Source organism: Aspergillus melleus, assembly GCF_016097325.1.
Source record: "Aspergillus melleus strain CBS 546.65 chromosome Unknown contig3, whole genome shotgun sequence".
Lineage (NCBI taxonomy): Eukaryota > Fungi > Ascomycota > Eurotiomycetes > Eurotiales > Aspergillaceae > Aspergillus > Aspergillus melleus.
Window position 1 is genome coordinate 1,508,303 of NW_025763372.1, and position 16,033 is coordinate 1,524,335.

The 16,033-nt window shown below is 55.5% G+C and overlaps 6 protein-coding genes across 6 annotated transcripts; 2 read left to right on the plus strand and 4 right to left on the minus strand.

The window, feature by feature from the left end:
- Nucleotides 1-96: 96 nt before the first annotated feature.
- UBR1 (putative ubiquitin-protein ligase E3 component (UBR1)) lies at nt 97-6,642 on the minus strand (the record flags this gene model as incomplete). Its single annotated transcript, XM_046087220.1, has 2 exons — nt 97-364; nt 419-6,642. 2 exons carry the CDS (start codon nt 6,640-6,642, stop codon nt 97-99), a joined length of 6,492 nt encoding a protein of 2,163 aa, XP_045943187.1.
- Nucleotides 6,643-7,280: 638 nt separating this feature from the next.
- UQCR10 (cytochrome b-c1 complex subunit 9) lies at nt 7,281-8,120 on the minus strand. Its single transcript, XM_046087221.1, has 5 exons — nt 7,980-8,120; nt 7,886-7,905; nt 7,732-7,797; nt 7,622-7,670; nt 7,281-7,519 (listed from the first exon to the last, which is right to left on the minus strand). The coding sequence occupies exons 1-5, from the start codon at nt 7,989-7,991 to the stop codon at nt 7,457-7,459; spliced, it is 210 nt and encodes a 69-aa protein (XP_045943188.1). The 5' UTR covers nt 7,992-8,120; the 3' UTR covers nt 7,281-7,456.
- On the minus strand, nt 8,121-11,615 carry hem14 (oxygen-dependent protoporphyrinogen oxidase). Its single transcript, XM_046087223.1, has 3 exons — nt 11,165-11,615; nt 10,407-11,090; nt 8,121-10,349 (listed from the first exon to the last, which is right to left on the minus strand). Exons 1-3 carry the CDS (start codon nt 11,486-11,488, stop codon nt 9,567-9,569), a joined length of 1,791 nt encoding a protein of 596 aa, XP_045943190.1. The 5' UTR covers nt 11,489-11,615; the 3' UTR covers nt 8,121-9,566.
- Nucleotides 8,339-8,983, plus strand: LDX57_005536 (putative RNA binding protein Pym; the record flags this gene model as incomplete). Its single annotated transcript, XM_046087222.1, has 1 exon — nt 8,339-8,983. The coding sequence occupies one exon, from the start codon at nt 8,339-8,341 to the stop codon at nt 8,981-8,983; it is 645 nt and encodes a 214-aa protein (XP_045943189.1).
- Nucleotides 11,616-13,842, minus strand: LDX57_005538 (mRNA-binding protein NAB2). The gene is made up of 2 exons (XM_046087224.1): nt 13,133-13,842; nt 11,616-13,043 (listed from the first exon to the last, which is right to left on the minus strand). Exons 1-2 carry the CDS (start codon nt 13,564-13,566, stop codon nt 11,966-11,968), a joined length of 1,512 nt encoding a protein of 503 aa, XP_045943191.1. The 5' UTR covers nt 13,567-13,842; the 3' UTR covers nt 11,616-11,965.
- Nucleotides 13,843-14,312: 470 nt separating this feature from the next.
- On the plus strand, nt 14,313-16,026 carry LDX57_005539 (cytochrome P450; the record flags this gene model as incomplete). Its single annotated transcript, XM_046087225.1, has 3 exons — nt 14,313-14,472; nt 14,526-15,099; nt 15,156-16,026. The coding sequence occupies 3 exons, from the start codon at nt 14,313-14,315 to the stop codon at nt 16,024-16,026; spliced, it is 1,605 nt and encodes a 534-aa protein (XP_045943192.1).
- Between the last annotated feature and the right edge of the window lie 7 nt (nt 16,027-16,033).

A 16,033-nucleotide genomic window follows, 5' to 3' on the forward strand; every position in this document is an offset into this window, starting at 1 on the left:
AAAAGAAAGATAAGACATGGGAGTTGATTAATGCATTGTACTCATCCTTTTCCTTCCTTCACTCCTCCCTCTTCGAGTATGTTCTGAATAATTGACTTAAATCGTCTCCCATCCTCCGTTGTTGATGTCCGCTTCCAACTTCCGACTGATCGTTGCGGGCACTCCATGCGAGAGCCATACGTCGCGAAGGAGTCGGTCGTACCGCTTCTGATTCAAGATCAGCTGGCGGTTGCGTCGTAGTCCCGGGTCAACTTCGCCGTGTCGGTCCAGGTACGGGGCATAGTGCCAGGACCCATTCTGGTTGTGGAGGTAAAGGACGGTGCATTTACGGATGTTGATGAACAGTCCGATGTTTTTGCCGCATCTGCAGATATCAGTTAGTACATGATCTTAAGGTACACGAGTAAAATAAACTTACTTCTGAAGGTGCTGGTTGCATCCGCCTAGCTTGTTCTCCATACAGCATACGGCCTGCGAGCAGAAGATATCTCCGCAGAACAAACAGATGCTCGGATCGGTCAGCTCCTTCTTGGACTTCGGGCAACGGCGTCGGTTGGCTTCTTCGATCAAGCTGTCGAAATACTTCGGCAACCCGACCAATTCGTAGATGGCCGGATGCGTCAGGCTGGGCCACAGCTTGTGGTCGCCGATGCGGATCCCCGATCGAGATGCGTTCCAGTGGAAGATCCACCCCGAGATAACCCCGTCGAACGGACGGCTGCTCGCGCGGGCAGGGCGCATGCCTGTAAAGATGTCATCCAGGGTCGGCAGTTGCAGCATCTTGGTGAGTCGGTCCAGCTCGGATGCACCCAGGTCGGCGAAGCCGGTGCTGGGGAACTCCACGCCGTGTTGGACGTGCAGCAGGATGACGGCCTTGCGGAGGAAGGTCAGCGCGTAGGTTGATATGAGACGTCGCAGCGCAATCACGACGCCGGGAGTGACCGAGTCCTCGCCGTCCTTGACGTAGCCGCTCTCGGCAGGGAACGAGGACCCTTCGGCGCGTCCGACCGAGTTCGACTTGAGCTCGGAGACGACGAAGTTGAAGAAATGCCGTGTCGCTTCGTACCGCTCATCGGACAGCTCCGTGTCTAGCAGGTAATGCGCTTCCCCATTCGAAGCCAGCTCCTCCTTCAATCCAAGGGGCCACAACGCGTAGGTCACGACCACCTTGACAATCTCCGCCACGTAGCACATCTGGATCAGATGGCGGACATCCATGTCGAGGACCGGCAGAAGCGAGAGCGAGCTCTCGGCTAAGAAGACAAACGTGTCCATACCCAGGAGAGGCTCGATCTCACGGACGTCATCGACAAGCGCCGTGCCTTGCAGGCTGGGGTGGCCGACGAACAGCTGGCAGATCTTGTGGCGGTGCATCTCCTGGAACTCATCGATCGAGCGGCTGTGGGGATTGGTACGGTCGTGCAGGCACCCGACGGCCGCGTAGGACAGTGCCGTCTCCGCCAAAACGCGGAGATGGGTCAGCGTAAGCTGGGGGATCTTGTCGAGGAGGGTTGCGCCCGGTTCTGACTCAACGCCGCGCTGCGAAATCTCGGCCGCAGCAATGCTGAAGCCAAAGGTCTGGAACAAGGAGTCTGTATGCACCAGATCGTCCGTGTTGATAGTCTCAGGTGAATGGCTGAACGTCGAGTAGATGTGGTTTAGCCGCAGGGTCTTCTTCAACCGCTTGTAGATCTGGAGAAGCTCCGACATGGGACTGTCGCTGGGACTGGAAACATGTTGGAGAGGGCTTGGGGTAGGGACTTCATCCTGAGCCGGGAAGATACCAGGCATGGGCATCCTGGCTGGCGGGATGTAAGGCGTAGTAGATGGGAGAGAAGAATTCATCAATTGGTCTACCTTGGTGGCAAGCGGAGGCACCAGTGCTTTGGAGAGGTAATCGACGAACATATCCTGGTAGGGCTGGTGCTGGCTCGTCGAGGCGTTGCCGCTACCGTTGTCCATGAGAAGGTTGTAGTTCCGCGGCTGCGCAAAGATGGCCTTGACCTCGGTGGCCATGAACTCGTCGAAGGATGACGTGGTGCTGAGAGGGCCGGGATAAGACTCTTCCTTGCCCTTCCAGGTGATCGGAAGGAATGCATTGCCCAAGGCCTTGCAGAGGGGACAGACGAACTCCTTCAACTGCAGACACTCGGGGTGGTTTCGCGCGATCTGCTGGGTGTGACGTCGCTGTGTAGCAGTATAGTAGACCTCGAAGCAGGAGTAATGCATGATGTGCCCACAGCCAGTGGTAACGGGGCCTCGGAGGGTGTTCTTCGCGTTGAAGCCTTTGCTGAGTCCAACCTTTTCGCTGATCACCTCCCCACCGGTCGAATCCAGTCGACGCACCATCGTGCGGTTCTCACCAGCAACTCCAAACGGCCGGATAGCCTCCGCAGACTTGTCCAGGCTAGACGGGGTCTTCAGCACCTCTCGAATCCAGTCGGGGTCCCGGATGTCGGTCTGTCTCATGATGCTGCTGTCCTGAATAAGGGCGAATGTGCCATAGAGTCGAGAGTCGCTGGTCTCCTCTTGACACAGAATGCAGGTTCCACTGGGGTATTTCCAGAGTTTGGCCTCCGGAGCAGCCTCGGACTCCGACTCGAGATCACTGAAGTCCTCCTCGCCCCAGTCGATGTCACCTTGGCTGTTCAGGAAGTTCTGTTGCTGCTGCTGGAATTGAGCCATGACCCGTGCCTGTCTTTCCAAGGCCTGCTTCTTCTTAGTCTCTTTCTCATTGTCCGTATCGATAGCCGGCGAGTTCGTCTCAATCCGATCGAAGGGGAACTTGAGAGACGCAGTGGCCGACGCATACGCTCCAGGCCGCTTCTGCCACAGCCGCTTCAAGATATGCCGGATCTTGGCGCCACAGGCGGAGAATTCGCCCATGATAGAGATCTTCTCGAGCAGACCAATGATGGTCAAGTAGCCAGCCTGGGTTTCCCGGGCCTTGGTCAAGGCATGCGACACGAAAGAAGACGACTCGTCCGACATGTCATCGCCGGCGTTGTCTTCCAGCGTGGCGGCGAGAATCAAGTGCAGGACCACTTGCAGGAAGGTTTCCACGCGCGTGGAGGGAATGTTGGGTGTACGATCCTTCGAGGACATCACGTATTCCAGACAGTGGTGGACCACCTGGGCAAACAGCAAGGTCCGGGTGAAACGAGGAAGGTCCGAGAAGGCCCCCGAGGTGATGGGACGGAGTTTGGGCTCGAACACGACGTCGGATGCCTTCTTGCCGGTCTTCTTGGCTACCCACTCCCTGTAGATGTTCTCTGCCTCGTCGCGCTGGTTCTTGGTGTAGTGGGCACTGTACGGGTCGATGAGATCAAGATACTCCGGCTTGAGCTCGAAGGTACCTGTGTCGTTGAGACCTTCTGGCGGGCGGAACGATGCCACCTCCTCCAGCACGTCCTGGAACATGTCTGAGTCCAGGAGCTTGTCACTGAGGCGGGTGGACAGGTCCGAAAAGGAGAGAGGCCTGAAACACAGCACGTGCGCAATATCGCGGCTAATGTTCTGGTGCATCGCCAGGTCGCTGTCGTCGATGGCCGTGAGCGAGTTCCGATCGGTCAAGAGGATCACCAGCAGATGCACGAATTCCTCGGCCACGTCGACAATCTGGGTATCCTCGTAGCTGGGGCGCGGGGTGTAGTCCTTGGTCATCCAATCCACCATTCCAAATCGATCCGCAATGGACGCAAGCACCCTGCTAGGGTCACAGGTTACCAGGGCGGTTTGCAGCAGGAAGATATCGCGATAGTAGGCAAAGTCGCGGGACGAGACACCACGGTACTGCGACATCTGATGGCGCAAGCTCAGACCGTTGCGCACCCACATACCAGCCTTCATCTGCGCCAACCACGCACACACCCGGAGGGGATAGTCAAACATTGAAAGCAGAAGATCTTCCGGCCCGAGGGTGCTATCGTGGATGAACTTGTCATTGGCAACCTTCGCAGCTTCAAACAGGGCGTCCCGCATCACGGCGCTGCTCATACCACGTCCGCATTCAAGTAGCCAGGAGAGGGTATAATGCAGAGCATGGTGGAAACTGATAGAGCCCCGTTCGACAACGAAGGATACTACGCGATAGCGGGGAATGTGGCTCTGATCGACCTCGAAATCAAAAGGCGGCAGGGTCTTGAATGAGACGTAGTCCTTGATCTCGGCCTGTTCGAAACGCTGGCGCTCGACGCCTGTAGAGTGCGCTACAGCGGTGATTGTAGCCACCTTCATCGCTCTCAGTAGATTGGCACCGCCATCCACTTCAGGGTTTCGGAACGCCTCGCAGAACTGGCGACAAAGTCGGTTGATCTCGCGCATGAGAATCGACGCGCTGATCCAAGCATCCGTCTCGTACTCCACGTGTTCCCCCACAGCGCGCACGTTAGGGCAGATGCCTTGCGACAGCTTGACCAGATCCAAGAATTGACCGAGATATTGATCCTCCGTCCTCACGCGGGCCTGCACGTACTCTGACTGGAGGAGGTATCGCAGATCGAGGAAGAAGTGATACAGGCGGCGATTTGTCACGGAACCAGCATCGAACGCCAAGGTGGCATTGGGATTCACGTCGAATGGCTCACCAACCTGCCGTGTCGTGAGGAACGTATACAGGATGGCCATGACCTTGGTTAAGAAATTTCCTCGGAGTACGATCTCCTCGGTGATAGAGGGCGTCGTGAGAAGCTGCAGCGACAAGTTGACAATGGAGTGGTCTGGTTCTCGGTCGGCAATCAGGTATAGTTGCGCCAATGCCGTGTAGAGAGCAGACAAGCGCAACGCGATAATTCGCTTGAACTCCGGAACATTCACCACGGTGCCGATATAAAGGTCGCGAAGGTCGGTACGCGTTTTCTTCCACAGCCTCAGGTCAAAAAGAATCATCCAGTCAAGTCGCGTTCGTTTCCATAGGTCCTCGTACGGGGGCACAGCATCGCCCTTGAGAGGAACAGAAGGCCGCACTCGCCAGTAACTAGGAGTGCTGGCTCGCGAGGGCTTGACCACTGCAGATGGCGTCTTGGGAATGCGGATATACTCCATCGCGGTATCCTCGCCGTTGTCACCGGAACCGGAATTGTTCGACGTAGATTGCTGGGCCTCCTCAACCTGCGAAGGTGACTGGGTCGGTTGATGCCGTTCCTGTTCCTGCCTCTCTCCATGCTCTTGTCCATTCTGCTGCTCCTGCTGAGGTTCATCCTCAGGAGCCGGCGTCCGTTGGGTCACAAAGCCCATGAGGTGGTGGCCGATGTCAAGAACATCATCAGCGTTGCCCATCACCATGTCCTCATCCTCATCCACCTCTTCCCGCAGGCGGTTAAGATCAATCTCCATTTCCTCATCCTCGTCATCAGCATCGTCATGTTCAATAAATTCATCGTCATCATCGCCCTCCACCTCGTTCGGATCCGGTTCGTCCCCGTTTGCCAGATCGTCGTCATCGTCATCGTCGTTGCCGGCGGCCAAAACCACCTGGCCCTGAGGGGATACGGTGAGCATGACTGTCCGGAATGGGACATTTTCCGAACGCTGGTGGTCATCGATCCCCCGAAGACCGATCTCTGCGTTATAAGCACCGCTACCCCGTTGCCAAGAACTCATCAGCTCGTGACAGATGGTGTGGCGCAAAATCTCGTTATCACCCAGAACGCTGCATCCCGCAATGTCGGCGAACCACTCCACGATGGTACCGCACATCTGCTCCCGGAACGTGTCCCGAGACGATCGAATGGTGACGGTGACCTTTATCTGCTCAATCACCTTCGAGACATTCAACAATTGCTCGAGGTTCGTGGAGTATTTGACCACGCTGCGTCCAATGTCGTTTGTCTCGTGGGCTCGGTCCACGCCAAACCGGTCGTTCTGTCGACATGCCCGACTCACTTGATGCGCGACGTCCCGGATCGTATGCTTCTCGTCGTTCCACAGGGCCACCGCGAATTCGGGTTCTGTCTCCTCCTGGTCCCCTTCGCCGTACCATTCCGACCGCAGCCGCGACGCCTCCTCGTCCTGCCGGATGCCCTCCACGGTCTTCGGCAGCCGCAACTGCTCCGGCGAGCACGAGATCACGTCGCAGAAGTAGTCCAGCACGCGCGAGATGGTCAGCCGGATATTGTCCACCCACTCCCGCGGCAGATGCGACTGCGCGCGGTCCTTGTCCTTCTTCTTCTCTTCACTTTCCGAGTGGATGGCGCAGAACAACGGCAGCCGCCAGGCCTCCTCATCCCCGCAGTCGCAGCAGCCGCAGTTGCCCGACGACAGCGAGATCTGGTACTGGTGGCCGGTGTGGTCGGAGGAGTCGAAACACCGACTGCAGAGCACGCACGTATCGTCGGCAGCGCAGGTGACGCATCGGTAGGTAGCCTCGCCGGCTCGGAAGATATGGCCGCACCGCTTGCCCCGCGCCGCCTCGGTGTACTCAGCTCCTTCCTTGGCGCCCTGGGCCTCCGCCAGCCTCCAGGGACCGGCGGGCAGCCCGTCGGGGAATAATTCTCGAAGGCGACCCTCGTCGTGGCCGGTGAGGGAGCGGAAAAGAAGTTCTAGTAGGTCCCTCTCCGCCTGGGGGCCATAGCGATAACCATGCTTGGCCGGAAGTCGCAGGAGGCCTTGACCCAGGATCCTCTCACATTCCGTGAGCATCATTTACCGTTGTTGCCGTGACGAAGCGACACCCATGCGGCTGTCCAAATGTTTCGAGCCCGATGGCGGTATTGAGGGGAAGTTGGGCGAGAGAAATGGGGCTCGGTGTGGCGGAAGCGGAGGAGAGGTCGAGGTTAGGAGGAACCCTAGGGAGACGGTCAAAGAAATTCCAAGAGTATCGAGGAGGGCAGTGATGAAAATCACAAGAGAAAAAAAAAATAAAAGAAAGAAGAGAGATACAATAATGAAGGTCAACCCAGAAGGCGGAGGAGGGGAGAAAAATCTAGCTCACTATCAATTTGACGCTTAGTTATCGATGATTAGAAAGGAAATCGATGTCACTGTGGGGGGGGGGGGAGGGGGGGGGGAAGATTGGCGGATTCAAACATGCAAGGCTGGACGCACCCACCAAGAATTCAATCGTAATGAATATTCCCGGTTCCAGACTGATGAGCTATTCAGCCATAGACAGCGGTTGCACAACACGTCAGAGAAATGGGAGGCCAAATTGACCGCAAGGTGAAGGGACGAAGAAGTAAGTGGAGGATGGCGGTCTCGGGATGACGACGGCTTGGCGCGACCTTCCCGCTTCTCTCTTAACAGTGAGCAGCCTCTCTACAGCACGATGGACATGATGAATTGAGACAGGAAAGCAGCCCGGTATATTCCAGTGTGGTTACAGGTTTGGCACAAAAAACTCTATTTCATACATTCACACTCAGTAGTCCCTATCCCCATCCCCTGCCCGGTCTCGCCGGTGAAGTATTATAACAACATGAGGTGCTTTGGAATCATCCATCAATCCCGGTTTATTCCTTTAGTCGTCATCCTCCTCCTCGTCCTTAACCATGTATCGGTGCTTGATGTCCTTCCATTGCCGCTATAGATCAGGAAAGCTGGTTAGTGATATGCTTATCATGCAATCATGCAATCATGCGTCGAGTCAGGAGGGGGCCAAGTCGTGTCTCAATGGGTCACATACGCCGCGGTTGATGGTATCCCAGATGGAGTTCGAGGCCGAGTCGAAGGCACTGTGGTCGCAAGTATGGTCAGTGGCCGCGATTAGAAATAGCGGCGGGAGTTCACACGCACATCTCGAAGGCAAAGGCACTGGCGAAGATGGTGGTCAGGAAAACCGCGTTCCGGCGGATGAGGCCCCTAAACACAACAGACAAAAAGGTATTAGTCGAGACAAGACCGATTAAAGCGTCCGGGTCGAGGGCGCAATTCAGAGGGGGAGACATGCTGGTAGATAGCGGAAGCGATCTGGACGGAAGACGAGCTGCAGTTAGCCATTGAACCCTCCCACAGTCAAAGCAGACGTTAGACGAAGAACTTACGGCGCCGGCCATTGTGATGGATGTGGATGGAGCGAAAAGAAAGGGAATGCGGGGAAGAGAAGTCGAGGCAGGGAGCAATTGACGAGAGCGAGGAGAGAACGGAGTGGAAGGAGAGGAAGTTGAAGTTTCGAAGTTGCCGGGAATCACCGGGTCGCTGATTGGCCCGCCCGGTTCCTCCCTGCAGAGCCTCCCGAAAAGAAAAAGAGAGGAAACCCCCACCAGTTGAGATCGTTATCTTCATAAATTCATTCACTTTCCCACGTCTCTGATCTGCCGGGTTAGAACTGTGGGACCTCTGTGCTACTGTCTTATTCACTCTCTCAGTCTCTACATTATCAACATATTCCACTCATTCACTCATGGCTTCGACGAACTCGACGAACTCCGGAATCACCACCGACGCTGCGACCGGCGAGCGATACATCCCTTCCTCCTTGCGTGCGGATGGCTCCAAACGTCGTGAAATTCGCGTGCGTCCCGGTTACCGTCCTCCTGAGGATGTCGAACTCTACAAGACCCGTGCCGCCGAGGCCTGGAAGAATCGTGGGAAGACCGGGGGGGTGCCTGGTGCGGAAACGTTGAACACCGAGGAACCCAACACCAAGGCCGCCAGCGCCTCCAGCAACAAGAATGCGAAACGTCGGGAAGCCAAGAAGAAGGCCAAGGCCAACCAGGACGGCCCTAGTTCGACGGACTCGAAGAATGTGAAGGATATCGAGAACTGGCGGGCTCCGGCAGAGAAGACCACCTCGAACGGAACCGCGAAACCCGCGGAAGAAGCGCTGGACCCCGAAGCTGAGAAGGAGAAGAAGGCACGCAACTTGAAGAAGAAGTTAAGGCAGGCTCGCGAACTGCGGGACAAAAAGAACCAGGGCGAGGATTTGCTTCCCGAGCAGTTCGACAAGGTCATCAAGATCCAGGAACTCATTCGTCAGCTGGAAGGGCTGGGGTTCGACTCGAACGGGGACAAAAAGACAGATGGTCAAGAGAATGAGAAGGCCTGAATCACATGAACTGGCGTGGTCGTCACAAGACCTTCTATTTTTTATGACCCAACTGCGATATCGTGATGATCTCCCCGCATCGCCAGGCGAGACTCGCTGCGGAACCTGATGATGCTCCAGCGCAGCCGTTCCCAGCGAATATTATGCTTCATGGGATGATGAATGATGAACGACGATTATCTTCAGAAAGGGTTGATCGGCCCTCCGCACAAATAGCCATTTACCCGACAGCATCAATCCATCACCAACAAGTGTTCTTCCGTCCTCTGTGGGACTGTCGAGGGGAGACTTACTGCTACAGACTGGATTAAGTATCTCCCGGGATGAGGACTTATGATGAAAATTTACACAGGAACTTCAGGGTGTAATCTTTCACAGCGTGCTGTATGATCGATTTCGTTAAATCTTCCGTTCTTATACTGCAAATGTCTGAACTGGTTTCAAATACAAGGGAATAGGGGAACATCTGGTGTTTATGGCAGACGGTCGAGTATGTTGCCCAGACAGGCCGCAGCCCGAACCCCCTTTCCATAGAAAGCAACATCAATGCAGAAATCTATATTTACATGGTATTAAATGTTTATCAATTTTTTGAGTCGGGCCTTCTCCAGACCAACCGGACCGGCGACTTGACAATACCCCCCTCCAGCTCCCACTGCGTGTAGTTGAAGAGCTTCCAGGGTCTATCTTGCCCGCCAGACCTGAGCTTCTGCGCGCTAACCCCGTATGCCGCCGTCAAATATGCGTGTCGGATACAGTCGACTACGCCGATGCCGCCGTACCAGCTTCCGGCAAGACTCAACCGGTTGCTGAAATCTGCGCGAGCTGACTCGGAAATCCTATCCATGCGAGCCGGATGACCGACAGTATACTGAGGAATCGCATTCCGGTGCAGGCGGCTACGGCTTATGGCCGGTGCGTCGGTGATACCCAGGTGTCTCTCCAGCAAGGTGCGGGCCATTTTGACGGCGGTATCATGGTCCGGGTAGTCGGATTCCGTCCAGCCGTCCCATAAGTGGCCGCCCAGCATGACCGTGAGTTTGGTGCCGGGCACCGTATCTTGGCCAGCGCTAGTCTCGGATCCGAAAATCACCCCCAGTCCCCTCTCCGGGTTCTGTTCGAAGGGGATTGACCGTGGGATCAGGTACCCAAAGCCTTTCACCGGAAGCAAATCTTCCTTCTCGTAGAAGAGGTTCACCACCATGACCGTCACGGCGTAGTTGTGCTCTTCAAGGGCCTGAATCGTATTGTGGGGGAGTTTCTTGTCCTCTCCGCCGCCTTGTCGCAGTGCCTTTGCGAGATGAGGAGCTGGGATCGTGGAAACTACACGGTTGTGCATGCGGTGCTCATCTTGTCCGTGACTGATCTGGTTCGTATAAGTATCGTTGCGCGCACTGGGCAGGGAAATGGTCTCAACACTAACTGTTATATTCGAAGAGTTTTGATTCCGGCTGATGGCCGTAACCTCCGCCTCTGGCAAAATATCGACTTTCTTCGATTTGGCCAATGCAGCCAACAACGCATCGGTGAGCTGGCCGAGGCCATTTCGTAGGGTGAGAACACTGGCCTGGCGGACCAAGACCGCCAAAGCGTTTAGATAACTACGGGACTTTTCCTCAAGAATGAGTTCCATAGCCAGTTGGTCATCGAGGAGCTCAGGTGTGTGGTTCATCCGCGCTTCGTTGATCAGCCGAAGCATTATACTAGGTACCCCACCTTCTGGTTCACGGTGTTGACCTAGCAGCGCTTCTGCGCTGAGTTGATAGATGTCACCGGCATAGATTCCGTGGAATACACTCGAGACCAGATTATCGGCCAATTCCGGCGATAGTCGGCGCGAGATGAAATCCCCGACAGATTCGTCGGCCTTGAGCTTTTGCGGGGCAGGACTCTGTATGTCGTTATAGATGCCCAAGAAAATGCTCTTGAACACAGGCTCGCGGAACAAGCTCCACATCAAGGACAAGGCATTGCCGAGCGCCCCGCGCGCAGGGTCCGGCGCTGGCACGCGAGCCAAATGGTCGGGGTAGTAGATGTAACGATTGAGGGCGGCCGCGGAGGTTTTGCTGGTGACCAGAACTTCGCCGAGTAAGTCTAATTCTTCCAGCTGAAGCAGACAAGAAATTGTTAGCTCCAAGTGGTCGTCGCCGGGGAATGGACCTGATGCGTGAAGCTTCCTACCAGGTCGAGGAGCGGGAGACAGCTGGGTAACGCAGTCCGCAAGGTCCGCGGGCCATACTCAAAAACCACATGTCCATCCTTGAAGGGGATTTTCTCAGATTGTAACCAGCCTCCCACATTCTTTGACTTTTCGTACAGGGTGATTTTAGAGCATTTCGGATCTCTAGAAAGTCGGTAGGCTGTCGTGAGCCCGGTTATGCCACCACCGACAACCGCGGCGTCGTACGTCGGGGTATGGAGAGACCGTCTCTGTCCATTACGGGCGAGGGCCAATGATAGTCGTGACCCCTTCAGCGCATGGCTCGAGGCATGCGGCAACCGCATTGCCGCAATTGGGAGGAGAAAATGAGGAGAAGGAGAAATGCGAAGGAGAGGAAGAAGGTAGGGAAGACGAGGGTCAACTTTCGCGGATGATGATATCAGTCAGGTGATGTAATCTCCGGCGTCCGCTCATGCTACATACTAATCAGGCACCTTGTATACAGCACATATAGGTCTACACTCCATGAATGAACATGAAATATGGTGAATCAGAATCCCAACGATCGTGGTGACTTAAGCAGCAACGAGATCTCGTCATATCCACATCTATTTACAAGCCAATAGAATATTGCTCCCTTTTTGTCGGGAATCGGCCAAATCGAATTAAAACGCCCTTCCTACCAAGCCGCCCATCAATTGCATGCGCACAAAGTAATACATGATAATTAAAGCATAGAAGAGAAATGGAAATTCAGGTTCGTCACAGTAAGACAACACAAAGGGGGGGGGGAAAGTGTTGCATATTCAAATCGTCCACCATCACGTTATGATCTCTTGGGTTTGCGAGGAGCCCTCCGCGGGACCATCAGGCTTGATCAGTTCCTCCGCGGCGCCCTCGTCGGCCACAAACTTCCTCTCGCTAACATGGGATTTGTCCTCGCCGGCCGTCCACACTTTGTCGGAGAACGCCCCCCTTTGGCCCTCTTCATGTCGGTAGGGGCAACTAGGGTTGAGACACGGGTTAAACTTGCACGGGGTTTGAACGTGGGTAAACTTGCAACCAGACACGGAGCAGTCGGCCCCGTTGCGACACAGCGGCATGTCGGGGTGTTTGAAGTGGCAATGGGGATTGGCGCAATGCGGGAAGAACCTGCAAAGCTCTTCGGCCTGGTGTGCCGACTTGACGGCGGGTGACGGGTGGCGGCCGGTGCATTTCCGGTTCTTGCAAGCTGCGCCGTACGAACAGATATCGGAGATATCCACGGGAGTTCCATCGGGAGCGGCAGGTGACTGATGTGCGAAGGGACAGTCTTTCCGGGTGCATCGGAGGTTGAAGCGGCAGACGCTGTTGGTGTTGTTCTCATCTAGTTCGCCGTCCTGTGCTTGGTCGGATTTCATGTCCATATTGACATCGGCGTGCTTCTCGCGTCGGTTGTTAAAGGATCCGTGCGGTCGGCGGCCGTGCTGGCGCTCGACACGGTCGAATAGAGAGCGACCTTGTTGGGGGGCGTTGGGTTGGAAGGCCGGGTTGATCGCCGGAGAGACAAATCCGGGCATGAATTGAGCCATCATGCGCGCCTGTTCCTCGAGAAGGGACATCAGGTGCATCTGATCATTCGCTGGCATGTTTATCATGTTCCCTGCGGCTGCCATTTGGTTCGGGTTCATGCCCATTCCACCCATCTGACGTCCGCCACCCATTCTACCGCTGCCGTTCTGGAAGCGCCCCTTCGGATAATCTCTGCCATGAGCATTGATTCGGCCGGTGCCGGCGCCCGACTGGCCCCGTATACGGTGTAGAGGGCCGTCGGCACGGTCCATTGCTCGGTTGATCTGGTTGAGCATTCTGCCTCGTCCCCCGTGGCGACCATTGCGCATTGCTTTAGGTCCGGTGGGTCTGTGTTCAATTCTCAGTCAGCTCAAATCGCAAGCGCTAATCAACAGGCGCAATGAAGAAATATTAATCAAAGACAGAAATAAACTTACATTCCATCGTTGGCGGCCCCGCCATCGCCCATGGTCATATCCGCGTCCATTGCACCGTCTTGAGACATCGGCTGCGAAGGCGCAGACGCGGCTTGGTCACCAAAGGAGGGGATAGTCTGCATGGAGTCCGCCTCCGTCGTTGTCGGTACACCTCCCCCATTAATCTGTTGGTTCAAGAATTCGACTTGTTCGAAAAGCCATGTTGAGAAATCCAGCGCCTGCGTATCACCCTCGCCAAGACCAAGAAGATCGTTTGATAGTTCCCCGGCAATCTGTTCCTGGGTCTTGCCGTTGACCAGCATCAGGATCACATACTCGATCAACGCCGAGTCATCCCCACTGTCGGAGCTCCATCCCATCTCGACCAGCTTTGGTTGAATCGCATTTGCCAAGGCCTCCGCGAGCGGGGTACCAGCCGCAACCATCGTCGTCATGGTGGGGAGTGTAGAAGGTCAGAGTTGACCAAGAGGCGGGGGGATTCAAAAGGTGGTGAAAGGTGCTAGGACGGAAGATTCGAAGTCGGGGCTGTCGGTCGCTGGAACTCGCGCTACCCGGTTGGGAGGCAAGATTCGAAACAAGGGCTGATATGGGTGATATTCGCCAAGGAGACGAGAGATACTGACGAAAGTAGAGGGAAAATCCGGGGATCCAAAGGGATGTATCCGTCGCAAGTCGAGTACACTCGGAGATGTTATTTTTTTCCTTCTGGAAGCTTTGCAAGGAACTTGGCCGATGATGAAAGACGCCAAGGCACCTCGTCCAGCCACAGAGTCACGTGGGACTGTGGTGGCTGACGGTGGCGTGAATGAAGTCACGGGACTGTTTCTTCTCTTCTCTTCTTGAATCATCTCTACATCCACTACACGGTCCAGAAGTGTGAATGCACCTACAAAAGGGTAGACAGCCGAGCGGACCGGGCCTGAAGTCGTGATGCGGGGGAACAACTGCCCTGGTGGCTTATGACGAGACCGTCGATCTTCTTCTTTTGTCCGTGTTAAACATCTATTTAGACCATCTCCGGCCACTCCCTGCAGCCCTATTTCTAATTCCATGTTGACCTCGACCACTTCCCCCCTTCACGGGCTTTATGTTTCTACCACTTGCTTGAGTGTCTGCATGCGACAGAATTATCGTCGTGCATCACCTTGACATTATTGGACCACTATTATACCCCATCAGGATGATCGACAAGCTGGTCAGTCAGATGACCTCTTCGCAGGCATACCTCTGTCTGCTGGGAGGCTTTTTTCTGCTGTGTTTGTTTCGCAAAATCCAGGTCTCCAGGCAGATCGCGAGTCTAGGAAGTAGGGCTGCGCAGGTCCAATTCCGCCTGCCGTATGGTATGTGGCTGGCAGATAACATGGACGGGGTGATTGCTCATGGTGTCTTGTAGCCATTGATTTCATTTACCGATCGATTAAATCCAACAAGGCGGGTCGGGATCTAGAATTTTGGGAGAATGCCATCAAAACCGCCAAAGGCGCGTCGACGGTCGACTGTCCCAAAACCGCAGAGCTCGACGCGGGCGTCTCGACCCGAGCGATCTTCACCAAGGACCCCGAGAACATCAAAGCCATTCTCACGGGCCAATTCCTCGACTATGGCAAAGGCGAGAGTTTCCATCGCGAGTGGAAGGAGTTCCTTGGGGATAGTATCTTCGCGACGGATGGCGAATTGTGGTCTCGCTCGCGACATCTGATCCGGCCCATGTTTGTTCGCGAACGGATCGTCGACACGGAGATCTTCGAGAAGCATGTTCAGCATCTGATACCTTTATTGGAAGGTCAGCGATCGCCTGTTGCTGGCAAGGTGGTGGACGTTGGCCCTCTCTTCTTTCGCTATACTCTCGACGCGGCTACCGATTATCTCCTCGGACAGGGTACAGATAGTCTTCAGAATCCGAAGACCACTTTTGCCGAAGCATTTCGATATGTGCAGCATCGCCAGGCCGAGTTCTTCCGTCTCGGGTAAGTCATCGTCGAAGCTCGCCAACGTTGTGTGGACTCACTAACCTGCAAAACAGGATATTCAGCGGCCTGCTATCCCGTACGCAATTCCGACAGAACCTCAAACTAATGGACGATTTTATACAACCATACATTAACCATGTCCTCTCCTTGTCTCCCTCGGAGCTGGACCAGAAACTCTCCAAGCGGGAGACATTCCTGGAAGCCCTCGCCCGCTTCACAAGGGATCCGCGGGTCCTACGCGATCAGCTCGTGGCCATCCTCCTGGCAGGCCGCGACACAACCGCCACCACGCTATCCTATTGTGTCTTCGAACTCTCGCGCAACCCTCAAATAGTCGCCAAACTCCGCGACGAGATCCGTCACCGTCTGGGTCTCGGCCCTGACGCCCAAAAGCCCACCTACGCCGACCTCAAGGAGATGAAATTCCTCAACGCCGTCCTCAACGAGACCATGCGTCTCTACCCCGTCGTCCCTTTCAACGTCCGCTACTCGCTCCGCGACACCACCCTTCCCCGGGGCGGCGGCCCGGACGGCCTGTCCCCTGTCGGCGTCCGCGCCAACACGCGCATCATCTACTCCACGATGACCATGCAGCGAAGCGCCGAACACTACGACCCCCCTGGCTCGGCTACGTACTTCGATCCCGAGAAATGGCTCCCGGAGCGCTGGCTGTCCGGATGGCAGCCAAAGCCATGGCATTTTATTCCCTTCAACGGCGGCCCGAGGATCTGTATCGGTCAACAGTTCGCTACCATCGAGATGGGTTATACCATCGTGCGGATTTTACAGGCGTTTGAGCGTATCCAGGCCATGCCGGCGACTGGCAAAGACTCGGTCGAGGATCCGGTTCTGCGGTTCGAGGTCACTCTGAGTCCCGGGTCGGAGATGAATTGTGTTTTTGTGAGGGATGGGCAGGCGGGATAGTTCGGTT